Raw genomic sequence first — 22,546 nt, 5'->3', positions numbered from 1 at the left:
GCTCTGATTGGTTTCCAGTGACCAAGAGGTTTGCTTGGCTAACAGGAAGGCAGAGGAGGGAAGGGGACACAGTATTTGTCCTCAGGGAGACAGACCCAAAGTCAGCTGAGGGGCTGGGGGAGATAGGGCCTCAGAGTTAATACTGAGTTTCCTGTCGCCCAGATTTCTTGTGGGGGGTGGGGTGGGGTGGGGTGGCAGATGCTGGCAGTAGGGGTGAGAGGTGTTCTCCACCCAGCCAGCTCACAATACTTGATCCCAGGTGCACTGGGAGAACTGGCCTCAGACTTGAGAGCAGTGGACTGCAGACAGTGACACCTGGTGGTAGGAGTCCATCTGAAATGGTTTAGGTGTATAGTGTGCCAAAGTGAGGGGCCTGTGAAAGGCAAGATCCACTGATTTTGCTCCCAGCAAAAGTGGTGACACAAGCCAAAGACAGGGCAAGCCAGGACTATGCACTGAAAGACATGATTTTATTTATGTTATTTGTTTATAGATATCATTCTTCAAATACAAGATGGATTATAGGTTAGGCTGTGGTGGATGCCCGTGGTCCCAGTACTCAGGAGGTGGAGGCAGGACTGTGAATTGTAGTCCAGCCTGGTCTACAAAGTGAATTCCAGGCCAGCCAAGGTTATATGTAGACAAGACTCTGCCTCAGAAATAAAACTTGCCTTCTCATTTGTCCTCTAGTTCCTTCTAGAAGTATTTATGATATTTAAACAATTTGACATATTTTTATTCACATAGAAATATTCTATATATCCTTCTGGCTTTATGAAAATACATTCTGGAGATCTTTATCAATCTGGCATATTTTTTTTGTATAGTTAGTGCAGGATTTTATGCATTTCAGGTGACTAATGTTAACTGAAAGATCTTTATTGATGGAATGTATTTCTACTTTAATATCACAAACCACACTGCAATAAATAACTCCTGTGTCAGAGCCACTTTGTGTTTGTGGGGATCAATTCCTGGAAGTGGCATTGCTGGGTTGGAGTAGTTGTATTGGCCAAAGTGGGGTGCCATACAGATATCCTCTGTGGGTATTAGCTATGGGATGGGGCCTCCTTTTCATTTCTGTGGATAGAGATGCATCAGCAGTTATGGTGACTCAAACCTGTCACCCAGTACTTTAGAGTCTGAGGCAGGATTTCCAGACAGAACTATATGCTGAGACCCTGTTTGAAAAAAGCAGAACAGAGAACATGGGTGGGCTCATTACCATGTTCAACAAACAGGCCTGTGCCCAAAAGGCACATGGGAAAGCCCTGAAGTTGCAGAGGAGCCTCTGGAATAAGAAAGTGATGTGGAGCTTAGGGCAGGTGCCATATTCTCTGAGTTTTCCTCAGGATGCACCATCTGCTAAAGCAGGGCAACTGAACAGTCAAGACCTGCTGAAGTCCTGTCTAGATCAGGTTGGACTGTGGGCGTGTCTTTAAAAAAGAAGGTTCAGCCCACTGTAAGTGGCACTATTCCCTAGACAGGGTCCTGGAGTGGAGAAGGCAATCCTTTCTCTACTTTTGACTATTAATATAACTGGCTTCCTCAAGTTCCTGTCTCAGTTTCCTTTAAAGAATAGACTAGCTGGGCTGTGGTGGAGCACACCTTTAGTCCCAGCACTCAGGAGGCAGAGTCAGACAGCTCTCTCTGAGTTCCAGGCTAGCCTAGTCTACAGAGTGAGTTCCAGGACAGCCAGGACTACACAGAGAAACCCTGTCTCGAAAAACAACAACAACAAAAAAAACCCAAACCCCCCCAAAAAGAAAAACAAAACAAACCACAAAATCAGAATCAACCAACCAAAGCAAAACAACAAACACCCCCTCCCCAAGGGTTGGAGATTCCTTTGCTTGTAGAGAACTTGCCTAGCATACAAAAAGGCCTGGGATCTATCCCCAGCATCAATAAACAGGCAGTGGCTAGAGAAAGCCTATAATCCTGGTGCCCTGGAGGTGGTGAGAGGACGACTCATCCAAAACTTAAAGTAGTTTGAAGCCAACCTGGACAAGAGACCCTGTCTGGAAAAAAAAGGGGGGGGGCAAGCCTTAATCCCAGCACTAAGGAAGCAGAGGCAAGTAGATCTCTGGATCTCTGTAAGTTCCTGGCCAGCCTAATCTATGCAGCAAGTTCTAGGCTAACCAGGACTACAGAGTGTGTATGTCTCAAACAAAACAAAAAGTCCTAAGAGGATTCTACCCAATAAGCAGGAGTCTCACGTGTGGCCTGCAGGCAGAACCTTCTCACTTTTTCTTTTCTTTATGGCAGGATGTCCTTTTAGCCAGACTGGCTTTGACAACCATCTCTTTGCCTCCACCTCCTGAGTGCTGTGATTACAGGCATGTGCCACCAGCTCTGCACCTTTGTTATTTTTTTGTAGTACTACTACAAATAGAACCTGGGGCCTTGCTAGGCAAGTGCTTTATCACAGAGCTGTCTTTTTCTATTTAAAAGGGGGAGGGGCTCTAGAAAGATAGCTCAGTGGTTAAGAGCACTTGCCGATCTTGCTGAGAACCAGCACCTACATGGCGGCTCACAACTGTCTTATGATTCCAATTTTCCAGTTCTAGGGGGATCTGATCAAAAGGCTGTCTGTTGGTACCATGGCATGCACATGGTACAAAGATATACATACATATCTACCCAGGGGGAAGCACTCACACACACATTTGGTTTTTCTTTTTTTTTATTAAATAACATTTTCGTTTTTAAATGTACATTGGTGTTTTGTCTGTATGTATGTTAGTGTGAGGGTGTCAGAAGCCCTGGAACTGGAGTTACCGATAATTGTGAGATGCTATGTGTTTGCTGGAGTTGAACCAGGGGCCTCTGGAAGAGCAGCCAGTGCTCTTAACCACTGAGCCACTTTCCCCCTGGGTTTTCTTTTCTTTTCTATTATTTTATTTATTCATATTTGGTTTTTCAACACAGGGTTTTTCTGTGTAGTCCCAGAACTCACTCTGTAGACCAGGTTGGCGTCCAACTCAGAGATCTGCCTCCCAGTGCTGGGATTAAAGGCGTGCACCACCGTCCACTGGTTTTAAAGGTTTTTACTATTTTTAATGTGTTTATGTCCACATGTACATATGTGCATGTGAGTGCAGTGCCTGATGAGGCAGAACTTGTGAGCTACTTCACATGGAAGCTGGGACCCTAACTCAATCCTCTGCAAGAACAATTCCTATTCCTAACTACTGAGCCTTCTCTCCAGCTCCTCCTCCTCCTCCTCCTCCTCTTCCCCCCTCCCTCCCTCCCTCCCTCCCTCCTTCCTTCCTTCCCTCCCTCCCCTTTGAAATAGGTCCCAACAGCCTTGAACTCCAGCACTGGGATGAGGGAACTGAGCCACTATACTTGATCTTTTTGCCATTTCATAAATTAGCTTTTTTCTTTTATATGAGGCCTAACTATATAGTGTATAGCTTCAAATTCCTAATTACCTGCCCTAGCTTATGTCTTTTGGAGAGGATAATGCCTAGGACCAGCATTGGATAGGTCTGGATTATGAGAGGAGTGTTTGGGAGCAGTGAAAAGAAAACCTGAAGTCAAATTGTGGGTTTAAGCTGGCAGCCTAGATATGCTGAGATGGCTTTCCAGACATGCGCATTTCCCTCCCCCCCCATTCATCTGTCTGTCCATCTGTCCGTGTGTGTGTGTGTGTGTGTGTGTGTGTGTGTGTTCTGCTCTAGACAGTTTTTTTTTTTTAATCTAAAAACTCTGGTTGAGACAGCTAGCTTTTTGCTCGAGACAGCTCTCTGTGCTAGTAAAAATTCTAAAAGCTCTCTGGATAGCTCATGGGTTTTCTGAAGTCAGAATAACTGCTATAAAAAATTCTTGGGGCTGGAGAAATGGCTCAGTGGTTAAGAGCACTGACTGATCTTCTAGAGGTCCTGAGTTCAATTCCCAGCAACCACATGGTGGTTCACAACCATCTGTAATGGGATCCGATGCCCTCTTCTGGTGTGTCTGAAGACAGTGACAGTGTACTCAAATACATAAAATAAAACTTTAAAAAAAATTCTTGGATTTTCTGACTAAGTCCAAAATCCTGTTAGAAAAATTCTAAAATAATTCTTGGGTTTTCTGATCAAAATTGGAACACCTGAAAAAATTCTAAAAGAGCAGTGTTCACTCTTCAGACAGCCTTCTCTGGTCAGCTGCTAGGGAAACATTCCAAGAGAGCTGTGTCAGCTCTCTAAGGAAGTCTTGGGATTTCTTTCTTTCTGTTTTTTGGTTTTTCAAGACAGGGTTTCTCTGTGTAGCCCTGGCTGTCCTGGAACTCACTCTGTAGACCAGGCTAGCCTCGAACTCAGAAATCTGCCTGCCTCTGCCTCCCAAGTGCTGGGATTAAAGGCTTGCACCACCACCGCCTGGCCAGTCTTGGGATTTCTGACCAAGAAATTCTAAAAGAGCTGTGTTCGTGTCCATGGACTTTCCAAGTAAAATCAGAAATCCTGTTACAAGAGCTATGTTCACTCTAGAGAGCTCCAGGCAGCTGTTCTCGATGGAGAGTAATTCTACAGAAGAACTGCTATCACTTTCTGGTAGCTCAGGTCATGTCGACCTAAAGCGCAGTATTTATTTACATATCAATTCAGTTATTCATTCCAGATTACCCTAGGAACCAGCATCCTGTAACCCAGGCTCCTTGATTCTTAGAAAAAGAGGAACAAGTACATTTTTTTTCCTTTTTTTAAAAAATATTGCAAAAGAACTCAGAGATCTGCTTGCCTTTGTAAATTTAGCTTTGTAAATCTTGTCCTGAGATTACCATTCTGACCACACCTGGACCTAAATTATCTCTGTCCCAGGCAGACCCTGAACTGGGAAATTGCCTGCATTTGTAAGCATAAACAGAAAACAAAACAAAACAAAAAAAAAAAACTTAGCTGAGTGGGATCTCGCCTCTCGATCACCACTTCCTAAATCTCTTTTATCTCCTTCCTTAGTGTCTTTCTGACAAGCTGGCTCATAGTGCAGCTGCCTCTGTTCCTTTAGATCTGTGAAGCCCCTTATGCAATTCATATTCTATCCTTATATTTTTGCATAGTTGAGAAATTATATATTTTCAAACTCATGTTTTTAGAACTTTTCCACAGCCTTAAGGGCTGTCCTAAAGGTCCCAGCTTTTACCGATATGCTGAGACATTAGCCACGCCATCTTCTCCCAGACTCATGCTGCCTCTAATTATCATGGAGTCATTAACGTTAACAGGGAGGACATTCTTCAGAGGAATGTGAAAATATATTCATTATTATACAAACAAGCCTTAAGCCCACAACAGCCATCCACAGGTAGAGGCCCACACCTGCTGGCTCTGTCCCCGGGTGCAGGAACCATGTCATTCTGTCCCTACCAAAGCCACGCCTCACTTGGCAGGATGATTGTTTCATTTCTCAATGTGCTGCAAAGTTGGTGCCTCACTGTAAACTCAGCAGCGGTCACTGCAGTGCACAGTAAAACACTGTCCTTCATCTGACACTGTTTCCAATGAGAAGGTACATTACGTCTCTTGACATAAACCCAGGGATAGATATGGGTGGATTAGAAAATTATGCAAAACTTACAACACTGTTGCCCTGAATTATGGAATTCTTATAATCACTAGGTAGGGTCTCATCATGTAACTCTTGCTGGCCTGGAACTTGTTACATAGACCGGGCTGGCCTTGAATTCTGCCTGTGGAGTGCTGGAATTAAGAGTGGTTTGTCGAGGCTGGTGAGATGGCTCAGCAGTTAAAAGCACTGACTGCTCTTCCAGAGGTTCTGAGTTCAATTCCCAGCAACCACATGGTTGCTCACAACCATCTGTAACAGTATCTGATGCCCTCTTCTGGTGTGTCTGAAGACAGCTACAGTGTACTCACATACATAAAATAAATAAATCTTAAAAAAAAAAAGAGTGGTTTGCCATCAAATCCAGCTTTATAGTTACTTTTCCCATAAATGACCTCATGAATTCTAAAGACTGTAACTAAATCTGTAAGTCTAAATGTGTATCTAGGGTATATGAACGTATGTACACAGTGCTTGTCTGCTCCCATTAGCAAGCTGGGTTTTCTTCTTAGGCAGCACTGTCAAGAATGGTTTCTTTTCCATCAGCACTGCTAAAAGTTGTCTTCCATCCTCTACTAATTTATGACAAGCATGTTAGGTCAGGTCACTTCCCACTGATCTGGGGTATGTGGGTGCCGTGTTCACTCTTCAGTTGACTTCATGCATTTTTTTTTTTTTTTGGTTTGGTTTTTCGAGACAGGGTCTCTCTGTGTAGCCTTGGCTGTCCTGGAACTCACTCTGTAGACCAGGCTAGCCTTGAACTCTCGAACTCAGAGATCCGCCTGCCTCTGCCTCCCAAGTGCTAGGATTAAAGGCGTGTGCCACCACCGCCCGGCGACTTCATGCATTTCTGATATGCTTCTTCACTCAGTTCACCCAGCTCTGAACAGTCACACAGTGTCATGCTCATCACCCAGCTCCCTTCACGGATTTGTTGACAAGCCCCAGGTTTTCTGCAAGTGTTTCATTAACTTCAGTTACCTCTCCTGACAGAGGAGAGTTCATTGGCAGCCTTCACATTTTCCAGAGCACCCACCACACTCATCCCGAAGCACAGTGGGTCTGGTGTGCAGCACTATCCCTGGATGGGCAGGAAGCCATGGTGGTATACAGGCTGTAGACCATGGCCTGAATGCCCCTTGGCATTGCCAGTGCCATGATTGATCAGGGTTCCAAAGGTTGCCATGCTATGCCTCCACCACCACTTAGTTTTCTATTGCTGTGAAGAGACACTATGACCAGAGAAAGTTACAGATGAGACAGCTTATTGCTTACAGTTCAGAGGATGAGTCGAGTCCATGACCACCATGGTGGGGAGCATGGCAGCAGGAAGCAGTAGCTGAGAATTTGTACTGAATCAGCAAGTAAAAGGCAGAGAGGCAGAGAGAGGGAGACACAGAGGGACAAAGACTAGACCTGGTGTGGACTTTTGACATTATCCCCAGTGACACGTCTCTAACAAGACCATGTCTCCTAATCCTTCCACAACAGATCTGCCAACTGAGGCTAAGCATTCAAGTAAGTCTAAGGGCCCATTCTCATTCAAACCACCACAGCCTACCATGGGCAGCTACATAATGGTTGTTTTCAGCATTTGGGATCAAACCCAGGTCCCTGGCCATACTAAACCAGTATTCTACTACTGTGCTTTTTTTTTTTTTTTTTTAAATCTTTAGAGATTATTTTTGTGTGTATGTTTTTGCACCATCTGTGAGAGCAGTGCTTGGGGTGTCCAGAAGGGGGAGTCAAGATCCCCTGGAACAGAACAGAGATGGTTGTTAGTTGATATGTAGGGTAGGTAGCAGGCTCTTGGGAAGAGTATGCAGCACTCCTGTCTCTCCAGTCTTTCCTCTATTTAGTTTTAAAGGCGTCTTTGGCTGCTACAGTTGGGTTTTCTTCTACCTTTACAGGTCTGCAGATGGAATCTGGGAGCTGTATGTGCTAGGCAAGAGCTCTACCACTGAGCTGTGTTTTCAGCCCAGACACTTGCTCTTTCTCTGTTGTATGGCCATTTCCTCCCTAATTTGACATAGTCTGTTGACTTGTACCATCCACCATACTTGAGTTTCTTGTCTTTGTAGACTCTCAATTCCTAGATTAGCCCAAATCTTGTTTTCTACATGTAGACTTTTCTATATAATTTTAAGAGATATATTTATGTCTTATGAATATGGGTATTTTTGTCTGCATGTAAGTTTGTGTACCAGGCATGCAGTGCCTGTGAGGCCAGAAGAGGGTTTTGGATTGACTTCCTGGGGCTGAAGTTACAAAGGGTTGTGAGTCACTATGTGGGTTCAGGAATCAAACCTGGGACTCTGGAAGAGTAGCCACTGAGTGGTCTTATCTGCTAAATTGTACACTTTACTTATTAAATGTCGTTTCCCCTACTGGGTTGAAATAACCTGCTTTGTGAGAATCCTATCTATTCCCAGTTCTATTATGTTGTGCTAATCTGTTTTTCTGGCAAGAAAATTTTGTTTCATTACTCTTATGTTTATTTTATGGGAAGGCATGTTTGGCCTCAGTTTTATTTACAAGTTCCCTACCATTTTCGTGGGTATGTAATTTTAAGGTAACTTAATCAAATTCCCAACACATTGAGATTTCAATGGAAGTGCACATTTGTAGATTTTTTTTTCTTGAGACAGGGTTTCTCTGTATATCTCTGGCTGTCCTGGAACCCACTCTGTAGACCAGGCTGAACTCAGAAATCCACCTCCCAAGTGCTGGGATTAAAGACGTGCGCCACCAAGGCCCAGACTAAGTTTGGAAATGACTTCTTTTCCTCTCTCCTAGACAATGACTTTGAGCTCCTGATTTTTCCTTTACAAGAGTTAGGATTACAGGCATGTGTCATTGAACTTGGCTTTTTTTTTCTTTTTTGAGACAGTTATACTGTACCCCAGGCTAGCCTCAAACTCATGTCAGCTGTTCTGTCTCAGTCTCTCAAGTTCTAGGGTGCCAGGCCACTACTGGGCTACCTTGTACCGGAATAAAAATGAAATATTTTTTTTCTGTTTTCCGAGACAGGGTTTCTCTATATAGCCCTGGCTGTCCTGAAACTCTGTAGACTGGCTGGCCTCGAACTCAGAAATTCGCCTGCCTCTGTCTCCCAAGTGCTGGGTTTAAAGGTGTGCGCCACCACTGCCCGGCAAAAATAAAATCTTTAAACACACACACCAACTCTCCTATTTTAGAGCCATTCCATAACACTATTTTTTCAGAGAAAACAGGAAGTTCTTCTCTACCTGCGGCGTCGACGTATCCGGTTCCTCAGCTCGCGCCCGCCCCTACCCCGCGGTTCCTAGTACCTCTAGCACAATGACTAACGTCACTCAGGGCTTCCGCTCGGGTCCCGCTGCTGTAGGGGGCGGAGAGACCGCGTGCCCTCCCTACGCATGCGCACCGCCAGCTCTCTGACTTCGTTCCGGCTTCTCCCAGCTTTCTCAATTCCCGAGCGGCTGGTCCCTGGGGGAGGGGAGTCGTTCCAGCCAATCCTGTGGCACTACATCGCCGAGGAGCGTGCCTCCATCACCTTCAGCCAATGAGCATGCCGTTCGCTCCACGTCATAGACTTTGCCCCATCCTATCCCCCCGCCACTCTGGCCTCAGAGCTCAGTCCGCGCAGTAACAAGAAGTGCGCGCTACGACACCTCCCAGCTCACCCGGCCCCGCCGCCATTTCGTCGCCTGGCCTAACGGTTCGGCCAATCCCGACGCGTATTGAAAAGAACTAGTGCTCCACCAATCGGAGACCGCTGACTCCGACCTCACCTCGGGCCGGCCCAATCCAGGCCGCGGCCCCTCGGCCCCAGCCCGCCCCCGCGGCGTCCTCTCTCCTCCCTCTTTGTGCGTCTGGCGCCGCCGCCCGCCGCGTGAGAGGACGGGCTCCCCGCGCTCTTCGGCCGCGTAGTCGGGTCCCCTCCCCCCAACCCCCGGAAGGTTCGTGAAGGAGAAGCCGCCGCGGAGGACGAGGAACCGCTGGTGTCGGTCCCCTGGGGCGCCATGGCGACCGGAGCGAACGCCACGCCGCTGGGTAAGCTGGGCCTGCCGGGCCTTTCCCCACTTCCTGGGCCCAAAGGCAGCTTCGAGCCGAGCCTGTTGGCGCTCGGACCGCCGCCGCCGGTGGGATCGCTGGGGGCCCTAACCACGGCCTTGTCCTTAGCGGCGGTACTGCCGCCGCCGCCCCCAGCCTCGTACCCGCCACAGCAGCCGCCCCCGCGCCGCCGCTCTTTCAGCGAGGGTCGCCTCCGCGCCAGGACCAGCAGCCGGGCCAGCCCGGTGGCGGCGGAGGTGAGTCGGGCCGATAGAGCGCGAGAGGCGTCGGGCGGACCGGACCGGACCGGACCGGACCTGACCGGCCGACGGAGGGGCACGCCACCGCGGTTGTACGCGGCAAGGACGCGCGCGCGTGCACGGGAGGCCCGGGCGGACGCGCCACAGGGAACGCGCGGCCTGGTTTGGGAGGCTTCGGTGCGCACGCGCATCATGAGGGGTAGAAGGGCGGGAGGAAGCGTTCTTTGCGCAGACGCAGTGAGGCGTTCAGGCTTTGTGGCGCAACTCTGATAGTTTTTGAAGAGGCCACCTGTTGCCCCCTGAGCTCCTGATGTAGGGGACAGGAGAGTCAGGTCCACGTAACAGTGTGGTGTGAGTGGCTCCCATGATGGTTTTTAGGAGCCTAAAAGCCTAAAAGGGGAGGCTAGTTCGGTGACAAGAATCTCTCCTTTCACAATGAGGCGAGTTCATAAGGCTACTAGTGATGTTTGAGTTTGATCATTTATTAAGGCTGTTTGTCTCCTTTTGTTTTCTAGAAGGTTCTCAGAGTGACCAGCTTTCCCCGTGCTGTTTTAAAAGGCTTTTTCTCTGGGCCTGTAATCTGAGAAGTAGAAAACCTTGTGTGGTAAATGTAGGGAAGAATCTTACAAATCAGTTCTGATTAAGTGTTCACTGGTCAGGAAAACTGCTGATCTTTCCACATGTGAAGATGGCCATATTGAAGGATGGGATGTTTTCCACAGTAATGTGTAGCAGGAGATTTGTTATGTTCACTTGGAGCTTGACTTCCAATGTTTTGTGGGCCTCGTTCCATCTTTCTTGTCTTTTCTGCCCTTTAAGGCATTCAGAATTGATGATATGTATCTGCTTAACACTTCCATTCTGGGCTTCTATGCATTTAAGACTTGGAAGCATGGGCATGGTGGCTCATGCTTTTAATACTAGCACTCTGGAGGCAGAGGCAGGTGGATCTCTCTTGAGTTTGAGGCCAGCCTGGTCTACATAGTTTTCGACAGCCAGGGTTCTGTAAAGGGACTTTCTTCTCAAACAACCAAACAAAAGAACGCAAAGAACTGGAGCAGTGCTTCATGGTAGAGCTCTTACCCAGCATATGCACAGATTTAGTGTTGCCAACACCACAGAAAAAACTTGTTCCTTGTTACATTCTCTAGTTCTTTCAGAATAAAAAACCTAAATGTGAACTGTTCCTTAACTTCCTGACAGGAGGACCACATACCTTTTATAATGGCTGCTTGTTTTCTCTGATCTCTGAGATTTCTTTCCTTTTTAAATTTTAGGTGATTTCTGTTTAGTCTAAATTATTATGCACTGCTTGTTGGTAGTCACTCTCCTGATTCATATTTCCACCTGATGGAATGTGTCTGTCTTTAGATTTCCCAAGTAAGAAGAGGAAGAGGAGCCGATGGAACCAAGACACAATGGAACAGAAGACAGTGATTCCAGGCATGCCTACAGTTATCCCCCCTGGACTGACTCGGGAACAAGAAAGAGCTTATATAGGTAAATACACGTTCTGTATCCAGGTGCATCTTCAGATTGTTACTGCTTATTCTGAGTGACAAACATGTTGAAAATCTGAGATTTTAGTCTTGGGAACAAGGTGTGATGAGCTTTCATAGCTGTGTAAACCATGATTTGCTTGGCCAGTCCTGCATTTGTAGCTTCTTGTTTGGGCCTGCTCTTAGCAGCAAGTAGGCCTGAACTCAGCAGCCCATTTGTCAGCTGCTGTTCTTGCTCATTGATGAGGGGAATGTTCTCTGCCTCTCTGAACAGGCCCCAGTGGAGAGCACTGCAGGTATTGTAAACCAGTTGCTTTTTTGTAGCATGGCCTTTTCACCATAATGTCGTGATTCCCTTTCCCTAAAATTGTGGTTTTGTTTTTTATAGGTACAAAATAGTTTAAGCAAAAAGTGGCTTGGAAAGTATTTACAGTTTACCCATTTTGTTGCATTTAATCCTTCCCTTCAGTATCTTTTCTTGTCTGGTCTTTAGAGAGCTGTCTTTAAACCAAAGGCTCTTGTAATTTACCACTAAAGGACTCTGCTGGGAAGGGTTTACTGTTTGACTTGAAATGAAGTGGTGGCAGAATTTTAAAAATTAGGTTACTGTCCACAGTAGAATTGAAGTTAAACCTAAAAATTACTTATAATCCAAGGTCATAAATGGAAGTTTTATATCTGTCCTGCTGTCTCAAAAAGTGCACTTGATGAACATTTCAACTAACCAAGTAAACATCCTCTTTGGGGCAGAAACCGCGTGGGTCCATGAAGCTGTGGCCTTCTCAAATGGCTTCAAGGCTGATGTGGTCTAAATCTGGAGGGTCTTCATTTCCTGGTTTTTAGACTGCTGAGGATTTTGAGGCATTGGAATTGTCTGCTTCTCACAGTACTACTAATACTACTTTTTCCTGCTGTTCACTCTTAAGCCTTAGGTGTCATTAGACCAATATTGGATCTTGTAGCCTTGTAAAATGTCCTTAGTGCTCTCTCAGCCCAAGAACACAGTCTGAGAAACAGTCAATACTTTTCAACTCTCTCTCTTCCTCTAGAGGCTTAGTTAATGGATTAAGCCCTTAGAGACTATATCTTTTATTGAAGTAGATAGACTCAGAGTTAGAAGCTAGCATGCCTATTTACTTCAAGGGAATCGGCAGTCTTTTCTGGTTTATTTTTCAGTGCTGGATGTTATTCAAGTTAGATCCCACAATTAGAAGCCACCCTATGGTATTTTTACATTAAGTTTCTGAGCTTAGTGTCTGACTGCATTCCTAGAACTTGTTGGAGTAAAGTAGCTTGGGGAGCAGTAGTGTTCCCATGGTGCACTTGCTTTGTCTGGAGATCCTTAGTATCCTCTTCACTATTAATTCTTTTTTTTTAAGATCAGTATTTCATCATGGAAATGATGTATAGTCCTATGAAACATGCTTTAATACAGATAATTCGAATTTTCTGTATTTAAGTTATCTATTAAACCTAATTGTAGGTAAACTGTGTCATTACTGCCTTCTCAGAGACCTGGAGCATGATAAAGATACAGGAGAAGCAGTAATGCCACATTGAAGAAGCTACTCTAGGTTTGCTGTCCTACTGCTGTGTTATATTTTGCCTGAGTTACTGGCTGCTTTTAGTGAATCCCTCATCTCTGTTTTAAACCTGGGGCTGCATACATTCTTTTTGACCCTCACTTAGCATCTATGCACCTTCCTAGGACATCAGTAGCTAGTCTGAAAATAAACTTATAGGTGGGTGAAGACATGCACACCTTTAATGTAATCATTGAGGCAGAAGCAGGTGATTTCTGGATTCTAGGCCAGCCTAGTCTGCACAGTGTGTTCCAGGACAGCCAGGGCTATGTTTTTGAGACCCTATCTGAAAAAAGGAAAAAATAAATAAAAATAAAGTTTGCAGCACCTTGCTTAGGCCCAATGGGTTATGAAGAAAGGTATGTGGTTTGTTCAATATGTGAATAAAAGGTGCAGGTATTGGGGGCCTCTTTTTAGTACAGATCTGGTTGTACAGAAAGTATACACACAAATCTGTTAAGATGTTAAATTGATTATTAAATGTCTTGCTTAAAGAGTTTTAAACCTGGTCTTAATGAAAATGATCTTTGCTCAACTGCTATTTTTGTTGTCCCATGCTAATTGAGTAATTTTGGGCTGTGTTTAATATTTATTAAAGAAATAGAAACTTAAGTTTTGCCCTGGGTTTGGTGGGAAGCAGGTACTGGTGATATCTTAAATGCCGTTGGTTCAGGGTACCAATTGTAAGCAAGTATTGGTGGGGAAGGGAGAGGTGAATACCTCCTGATAGTTGCAATTGTAAGCTGTAGTGAACAGTCTTAACTGCTAACCCCTCTTCCAACAAACTGTTTGCTTCCTTAAGTGATGACCATTTTGAAGTGGAAATTAACTGTAGATGTAAATGGACTTCTGCGCTAGGTGGTTGGGGGTTTTTGCCTCAGTGTGTCACTGATCAGTCGTCCCTTTCAAAGTCTCCGAGTTCTTCATGCTTGTTATTGAGATTTGAGATGTTTTTTGGTAACATTGTCTTTTTTCCATCCTTTTTTTCTTTCCTAACCTGGTTTCTTCCAGTGCAACTACAGATAGAAGACCTGACTCGTAAACTGCGCACAGGAGACCTGGGCATCCCCCCTAACCCTGAGGACAGGTTGGGAAACAGTTTTAACCAGCTGACAGTAACGCTTTTACCTTTTTTCTCAATATGTTTTTACTGGTGGCAACATATTGTGTCAGTTCAATAAAATCCTAGTTAAGACGACTGGTATTCTGACCAGGATTTAATTAGCAGAATGTATGCTCAGTCAACAGTTAGAAAAGTTGGAATGAAACTTAATGGGAGAATAAGTTAAAGAAAATGGATAACTGGTTTCTAATTGGTAAGCATATAGACTTTAACCTGGTAATTTGCCCACCCCTAGGGACAGTGAGAGGTGGCTGTTAACCTGCCTTTTCACTGGCTGCTTTGGCTGAAAGCACAGGGGGTAGTTTTTCTCATTGGGTATGTTATGCAGGGATTTGAGAGTATTTTTAATCATCACTGAATTTAAGCAGGCCAAAGCTTGTTGAAGTCTTACCTGCTTATGGATTTGAGATTGTTTTAAAATCAGGAGATTTCTAACCAACTTCCTTCATTGCCAGTTAATTTTCAGCCGTGGCCATTGCCTGCGGGTTTTGGGAAGGGAAGGCAAGCAACCAATCCCCTAAATTATTACTTTTTCCTTTTTAAAAGGGAATGTGGGCCTCAAACAGCTGTGGTCATGCCATTTCAGTAGTTTCTCTCACCTCTGAAAAGTTAAAATTTATATGAGAGAGGAATATTTTAAGTGGAATTTTATTGGCTCGTAGATCTAACAGCTAAAGTCTGGTCATTTAATAGACAATAAGCTTCCACTGAAATCTTAGTGCATGTAGCATAGTTGAAAAGATTGCTTTGAAGGTGTTTCTGGCTTTTGTTATCTTGGTTACATGCAGTTCTTTCTACTGCCCCTTACCATGAAACAAATGAACTTAATGATTTCTCCATTATTGACTTTCTTTTGCTTATCAAGTTTGTTATATTTTTACATACAGATTTTGGTTGGAAATTTTATATTTCTTTTTTAATTTGAAGATTTTTATTTTTTAGTTTTTTTAAGATTGACATTATAGGTTATAGACCACAACTGTTTAGTGCCTTTTTGGCCTTTTCCCCTTTAATGATATGTCTACAGGTTACCAGGCAATTCCTCCAAAGGTTGGGTTTTTAACAAACCTTGTTTGCTTCCTGGAAAACTGGGATTAGAGTGCAGTTGATGTCTCTGATGCCTCTTCTAGGTGAAGAAGTCCGGCCAGTCTAACCTCTAGATTGCTAGCTTTTGCTTTTCACTTCCACAGTTTGGAAAGAGGTTAAATGGTTATGAAGCCTTTAAAAGGCCAGTTTGGTTCTTGTACAATTTGGTAATTAGCCAGAAACACTCAATTCTAGATAGCAGTGGGGTGGATATGCTAGAAATGAGTAAAACCAGAGCAGGGTTTTTCCTCCCTGTAAATGCTCAATTTTGAAAGAGGCCCTAATGCCTGATTGCTTTTGCTTTTTAAGCCCAGGTTGGAGGGAAATACATGAGTTTCTTAACTTAATAAGATGATTTCTTAAGGTGTATTTAAAAATTAAGCCACTTTATGCTATTTTGATATTGCTTAACTTGCACAGTTAAAATGTTTAAAAATCCGTTGTAGATTTAAATGTGTAAGATGACAGTCTAATGAGTTGGGGACATTTGTTTGTGTTCACTATGACTGGATTGTGCTAACAGTTCATACAGATACTAGAATCGGAGGTGTCATTTAGCCGTCATTAGCCACGAACAAACCTGACCTTTTATTCCATCGTGTGTGTAACCTGGTATGACATGGTTCCCTTTAGGCTGAAGACAGTGGGAGCAGCCGAGTTCAGTTCTTGCTCTGCAACTAGGCACAGTTCTCTCAACTAAACCAAGGGTGTAGGAGTCGGGACTCTTTTCAGGATGTTTTTTAAAATAACCTGATCCACATGGTCTCTTCCCTTCTTGCAGCTGCTACTAAATTTTCATACAGAGTATCAAATCAAGCCTATGTCCTTTTTGTACTCTTAACTCAGTTCTAGGAGTGTAACTTCTCTTTTTTTGTTACCGCAAAAGTCTAGCTGTGGTAAACTGACCATTTTATCATTACTATATATACATATTTTTTTAATTTTTGCTTGTAACATCAGCATTTTACTCCTTAAAAATGAGAGAGAAATTTCTGCTTTCTGGACTTGTAAACTCTGGTGGAGAACTGTAGTTCCCCCTTGCTGTTGGCAGGTTCAGACCCTAGACAAGTGTTTGACCAAATCTGCATTTGCAGCCTCTTGGCAGAGGCTGTGTTAGCACTTTAACGATTTTCTCTACTCAGACTCCCCACCTCGAACAGCCAGCCAGGCCATTGAAGGAAAAGCAGAGACGAAGCCTTGCACCATTTCTCTCCATTGTGGGACCCACGTAGCTACAGTAGCTTGAGTCTCAGCTGCTTTGGGTGAACGAGCTTGTGTTCACTATGTGGCAGGGGGGGTACAGATGCTCTTCCTGATAGGCACAGTTCACCTAAACTTGGGTTTCTGTGGTTCATCAAGTTGGTTATTACATATTTTTTTCAAATGAAAGAATCATTTGGCAAGAAGCCTCCAGAGGATGATCCTGTTCTTGCCACTTGTGGTCCAGAGGTTTCTATTTAATAGACACTTCCCTGGTCACTTAGAAGTAAGAGCATTTTTTCCCTTTCTCACATGCACCCCAGTTTGCTTAACGTTAAGTCAGATTCCATCTCCTCATTCCACACGATCTTGAATAGCACACGTTATGGTCGGTTCCTCCGAAGAGTGTTGTTAGGATCTGAGAGGCAGAGGGGCTGGGGAGACTTGTTATAGTCCATGTGGGAGCACGGTGAGTGGGGATCAGAGCAGTAATGGGGATCTGTCTCCCACAGGTCCCCTTCCCCTGAGCCCATCTACAACAGCGAGGGGAAGCGTCTTAACACTCGAGAGTTCCGTACCCGCAAAAAGCTTGAAGAGGAGCGGCACACCCTCATTACAGAGATGGTTGCTCTCAACCCAGACTTTAAACCACCTGCAGATTACAAGTAAGCAGAAGACACATTACAAGGGCACAGGGAGATCATATGTGACCTGCTGGGACAATTCTGGTGTACTACTCACCTTTTGGGCCAATTATCCCTAATTTTTACATAGTAATATACTTTCTTGATTAGTTTTAAAAAAGAGCTTGGGTTACGTGTGCCACCTTCCAGAAATTGATGGTGATGAGCTTTTCTTCCTTAGGCCTCCAGCAACACGTGTGAGTGATAAAGTCATGATCCCCCAAGACGAGTATCCAGAAATCAATTTTGTGGGGCTCCTAATTGGGCCCAGGTAAGTAATTACCAGTCTGTGGCACCCAAAACTTCGGGGTTTTAGGCTTTGATTGTGTTTAGGTTTTGTTGTTGAATTTGATGTGGCATTTGTTTTGGCTGAGTTATGTATGCTTAAACTTGATTTGTGTCAAAGCCCTATCTTCTCCACCTTCTGTGGAGAAGTAAAATCCTGAGATGTTAATGGCTGACCTTAGTGTAGAACTCGAAACAGAGTACTTGGTTGGGGATTCCTGTGCTTGCAGTTTCCCAATAATGCCTATTCAGGCATTTTAAATGAAATAGGAGTTTGCACAGGTTGTATAAACAGTCTTTTCTGCATTTGATAGAGGGAACACCCTGAAGAACATTGAGAAGGAATGCAACGCCAAGATCATGATACGGGGGAAAGGATCAGTGAAAGAAGGGAAAGTTGGGCGTAAAGATGGTCAGATGTTGCCAGGGGAAGATGAACCTCTTCATGCTCTAGTCACTGCCAATACAATGGAGAATGTCAAAAAGGCAGTAGAACAGGTGTGTGGTGAGCTCGGGTGGACAGGAGGCCTCTTGCTGGAAACCTAGGTGATGGCCCCAAGTACTTTGACAACTAACTGCTCCTGCCTCTTAATAGATCAGAAACATCCTGAAGCAGGGTATTGAGACCCCAGAGGACCAGAATGACCTACGGAAAATGCAGCTTCGAGAGTTGGCTCGCTTGAATGGCACTCTTAGGGAAGACGATAATAGGTTAGTGATGATGCTGAGAAGATTGCATAGAAACGGAAGAGTCTTATGGAGTGGGAAGGTAGTCTCTACAGGTGTTCTAATTGATTTCTCTACCTCAACAGGATCTTAAGACCCTGGCAGAGCTCAGAGACACGGAGCATCACCAATACTACCGTGTGTACCAAGTGTGGAGGGGCTGGTCACATTGCTTCCGATTGCAAATTTCAGAGGTAAGGCCTGGCTGTTGAAGCGGCTCTCCAGCAGCCCACTGGTGTTCAGGATCTATCTTCTTATACTGACTCATGCATGGTTCATCTCAAGCAGCATGTGTCATCTCAAGCAGCATCCTTTGTGGAAGTATCTGAGTGATGTGAGTTAAAACTCAAGACTACAAATGTGTAACGGCTCCTGGTGTTGTCCAGAAACTTATTCTGGCTATAAATGTTTCCATTGGGTGCATTAAACTTAACTGCTTAAGTTTAAGACTAGGGTCTTTTTTCCATAAGGCCCTTTTTAGGGAGAGATGGATACAGTTTCTCTAATAGTTTGAATTCTCTTCTCTCAAACAGGGAAGATACTATCATTTTATTCATTGAGTGTTGCCTACATGTATATCTGTACTGTGTACATGCTTGGTTTCTGTGGATATTAGAAGAGGGCTTTAGGTCCCCTAGATCTGGAGTTGCAGATGGTTGTGAGCTGCCGTGTGGGCGCGGGGAATTGAACCTATATTCTTTGTAAGAACAGTAAGTGCTCTTCACCGATGAGCCATCTCTTCAGCCTCATAGAGTTAGGATTTGATAAAGCATACGAGATGGTGAGAGATGGTGATCGGGGCTGGGGAGGTGGCTCAGCGGTTAAGAGCACTGACTGCTTTTCCAAAGCACCCAAGTTCAATCCCCAGCAACCACATGGTGGCTCACAACCATCTTAAGGGGGTCTGACGCCCTCTTCTGGTGTGTCTGAAAACAGCTACAGTGTACTCATATACATACAAATAAATACTTTAAGAGAGAGATGAGGGCCGGGCGGTGGTGGCGCACGCCTTTAATCCCAGCACTTGGGAGGCAGAGGCAGGCGGATTTCTGAGTTCGAGAGTTCGAGGCTAGCCTGGTCTACAGAGTGAGTTCCAGGACAGCCAGGGCTACAAAGAGAAACCCTGTCTCGAAAAAACCAAAAAAAAAAAAAGAGAGAGAGATGAGGATCTTGTACAGTAGTTGGTCGCTGGGATCTGTATTCAGGGCCTCTGCTATGCCTGGCAGTGATAAAAATAGATACAGAATGGACATAGGGTAACTATTTCCAGTAAAGGATTAGTAAAGGGGGTCACACTTGACTGAATTAGAGCTCTGTTGAGTTTTTTCTTCTCCTTACTTTGTGTTTCGGGCCCTACTTTAGGCCTGGTGACCCTCAATCAGCTCAGGATAAAGCACGGATGGATAAAGAATATTTGTCCCTTATGGCAGAGCTAGGGGAAGCTCCTGTCCCTGCATCTGTGGGCTCCACCTCTGGGCCTGCCACCACACCCCTGGCCAGTGCACCAAGACCTGCTGCTCCTACCAGCAATCCACCACCACCGGTGAGCCCTGGGACAGTTCTCTGGTCTAGCTCCCCTATTCTCTTCTGCAGAGATAGGGAGCTATGGCCAAGGGTTTGGGGTAAAGCTTAGAGGTGATTGTAGCTGGCAACATTGTTTTTCTGGGATGTCTGGCCTCTGGGGTCTCTCACTTTGGGAGAACCCTGTCCATGTGTTCTTGGTCCTCTGACATAGTCAGAAGAACAATGTTGCCACCAGGGGGAGCAGGCACGGACATTGGCAGGAAATACTCTCATGTAGTCTCTCATGTCTACAACTCAGAGTCGCCCACCCTGGATGAATTCTGGTCCTTCAGAGAATCGACCCTACCATGGCATGCATGGAGGTGGTCCTGGTGGTCCTGGAGGTGGCCCCCACAGCTTCCCACACCCATTACCCAGCCTGACAGGTGGGCATGGTGGACATCCAATGCAGCATAACCCAAATGGACCACCACCACCTTGGATGCAACCACCACCACCACCGATGAACCAGGGCCCCCACCCACCTGGGCACCATGGCCCTCCTCCAATGGGTAAGTAAGTGTCAGACCAGAAACCTTGGGGTTTGGGAGGGGAAAATAGGTTCACACCAAGTAGCTCTGAGCTGCAGACAGTGCTGATTGGCTAGCCAGTACTCTGAATCTTGCCAAGGTCTAGGTTCATGGAAGATCTGTGCAGGGAGACCCATGAACTTTTGGAAGGCTTATGACTCAAAAAGCTGAGAGAGCTATTGGGGTGTCTTGCCTGGCCAGTTCAAATGTCCTGCTAAGTCCCTGCTCTTTCCTTCCATCAAGATCAGTACCTGGGAAGTACGCCTGTGGGCTCTGGGGTCTATCGCCTGCATCAAGGAAAAGGTAATGCTACTTTCTTGGGATCTCTGTCTAGGGCTGGGAACAGATGGGCCTTCTAGCCCAGGACCCTGGTCTCTAAAGCCCAGGGCCCTCTTCTTTTTATTATCTGCAGGTATGATGCCGCCGCCACCTATGGGCATGATGCCGCCGCCTCCGCCACCTCCCAGTGGGCAGCCCCCGCCTCCTCCCTCTGGTCCTCTTCCTCCATGGCAGCAGCAGCAGCAGCAGCCTCCGCCACCCCCTCCGCCCAGCAGCAGTATGGCTTCCAGCACCCCCTTGCCATGGCAGCAAAGTGAGTGGAATATTTTGGGCTTGTGGGGGTGGGTGGGATGTGGGTTCGGGCTGAGAGGAACAAGAACCTCATAAGTTCACATGGGCTGGAGACACCTTCAGTGAGGAGACTGTGGTCTCTCACAAGAGCAGTGGGGTTGAAAGCCAGGCTGCCTGGCCCAAAGGAATGTCTTGGGAAGGAGAGCTGATGTTTGGTGTGGTTGTGTTTGGGAGAGACTTGGGAGGTCTGGAGGGGAGCTTGCTGATGGAGATAGAGCACTAGAGGTCCAGGCTAAGCTGCTGAATGAGCTGCTGGTTTGGCCGTGCTTTGTGAGCGGAGTCAAGAGTGGGATGGTGCATGCATGTTCTAGAGGGGGTTGTGATTGGGCCTGAGAGACTGCAGAAATAAGGGAAGGGGGCCGGTGGGGAGAGAGCAGCTGTGGGCTAGAGATTGAATGTGCCGTTCGGTGGTGGCGGCGGCTGGGCGGAGGGATGTCAAAGCTGGTACTTGTGTCTGGAACTTTCCCCTTAGCCCCTCCAGGGGCATTGGTGACAAAGGGCTTACTTTGTTAAGCCCAGAGACCATGAGGCTGACCCCAGGGTAGTCCTGCCCACCCCTCCACTCCCATCACCAGGACAGCCCCGCCCGCCCGCCCCCCACCACCGTACAGCATGCCAAGCAAGGAGCAGGCGCCCCTCATCCCCCCTGTCCCAAGGCAGCAGCCGCAGAGAGCCGCGGTGTACCCCCGCGCGTGTGACCTTGGGCTTCTTTACTACCCCAGATACGACGACTACCACCACGAGCGCTGGCACAGGGTCCATCCCGCCATGGCAACAGCAGCAGGCGGCTGCCGCAGCTTCTCCAGGAACCCCTCAGATGCAAGGCAACCCCACTATGGTGCCCCTGCCCCCCGGGGTCCAGCCGCCTCTGCCGCCCGGGGCCCCTCCCCCTCCGCCGCCTCCGCCACCTGGTTCCGCCGGCATGATGTATGCCCCACCCCCTCCTCCTCCGCCTCCCATGGACCCTTCTAACTTTGTCACCATGATGGGCATGGGGGTGGCGGGCATGCCGCCCTTCGGGATGCCTCCAGCTCCCCCACCGCCTCCACCACAGAACTAGACTTGTTTTTTTAAGAAAATATATATTATATACATAGAGAGTTGGTCTCGTTTAAACACACGCCGAACCTCACCATATGGAGCCAGACATTGGGATGCACGCATGTGATTGTGTGTGCACGCATGTGTGTGTGTGCACGCACTGGGCTGGGCCAAGTGACTGGACTCGCTTGGGAAACAGGGCAGTTGGTAGTAGGGGCGCCAGCTTGGGCTCTCCTGGCGCCCTGTAGCATCGAGTGTCTTCTTTGTCTTCTTCTCTCCTCACCCAACTCCCTTTGCCTCTCCCCAAACCGGGCCGCCAGGATCCCTCCCCGCAGCAGCGATGGCCCGAGCCATGAGAGTGAGGACTTTCCGCGCCCATTGGTGACCCTTCCAGGCAGACAGCCTCAGCAGCGCCCCTGGTGGACAGGATGGTTCGGCAAAGCAGCCTGAGTTATTTTTGTGGACGGAATCGGAACACGCTGGCTCCATATCGTGAAATTTTTATTAATTTTTATCTTTTTTTCCTTTGTTATTTCCTTATCTTTTCCTTTCTTCAGACTCCGTCCAAGGAGATGCTCTCCCCGGTCTACTGCTGCAGATAGAATCCTTCCCCCTTGTCTCCATTCCTCTCCTCCCAAGGGGAGAGGGGCAAATGGTTTAGGCACAGGCTTTGGCTATTAATGTCAGGCTTGGTGGTGGTGGTGGTGGTGGTGGTGGTGGTGGTGGTGGTGGTGGTGGTGGTGGTGGTG

General features: G+C 46.4%; 1 protein-coding gene across 13 annotated transcripts; it reads left to right on the top strand.

The window, feature by feature from the left end:
- The first annotated feature begins 9,104 nt into the window (after positions 1-9,104).
- On the top strand, positions 9,105-22,496 carry Sf1 (splicing factor 1). Of its 13 annotated transcripts, XM_028770886.1 has the most exons (14): positions 9,105-9,588; positions 11,220-11,348; positions 13,942-14,017; positions 16,852-17,004; positions 17,204-17,293; positions 17,622-17,805; positions 17,903-18,018; positions 18,120-18,227; positions 19,396-19,576; positions 19,835-20,108; positions 20,370-20,429; positions 20,539-20,718; positions 21,479-21,683; positions 22,118-22,473. In XM_028770886.1, the coding sequence occupies exons 1-14, from the start codon at positions 9,558-9,560 to the stop codon at positions 22,245-22,247; spliced, it is 1,917 nt and encodes a 638-aa protein (XP_028626719.1). In that variant the 5' UTR covers positions 9,105-9,557; the 3' UTR covers positions 22,248-22,473. The 13 variants fall into 13 exon arrangements, with proteins under 13 accessions (XP_028626719.1, XP_028626714.1, XP_028626715.1 ...); XM_028770881.1 differs by lacking the exon at positions 21,479-21,683 and having other exon boundaries at positions 20,375-20,429; positions 22,118-22,496; XM_028770882.1 differs by lacking the exon at positions 21,479-21,683 and having other exon boundaries at positions 22,118-22,496.
- The last annotated feature ends 50 nt before the right edge of the window (positions 22,497-22,546 follow it).

The sequence above is a fragment of the Grammomys surdaster genome, unplaced genomic scaffold, assembly GCF_004785775.1.
Source record: "Grammomys surdaster isolate TR1022 unplaced genomic scaffold, NIH_TR_1.0 205, whole genome shotgun sequence".
Classification (NCBI taxonomy): domain Eukaryota; kingdom Metazoa; phylum Chordata; class Mammalia; order Rodentia; family Muridae; genus Grammomys; species Grammomys surdaster.
Note: the sequence above shows the minus strand (reverse complement) of the source record. Positions and strands in the feature narration are given on the sequence as shown.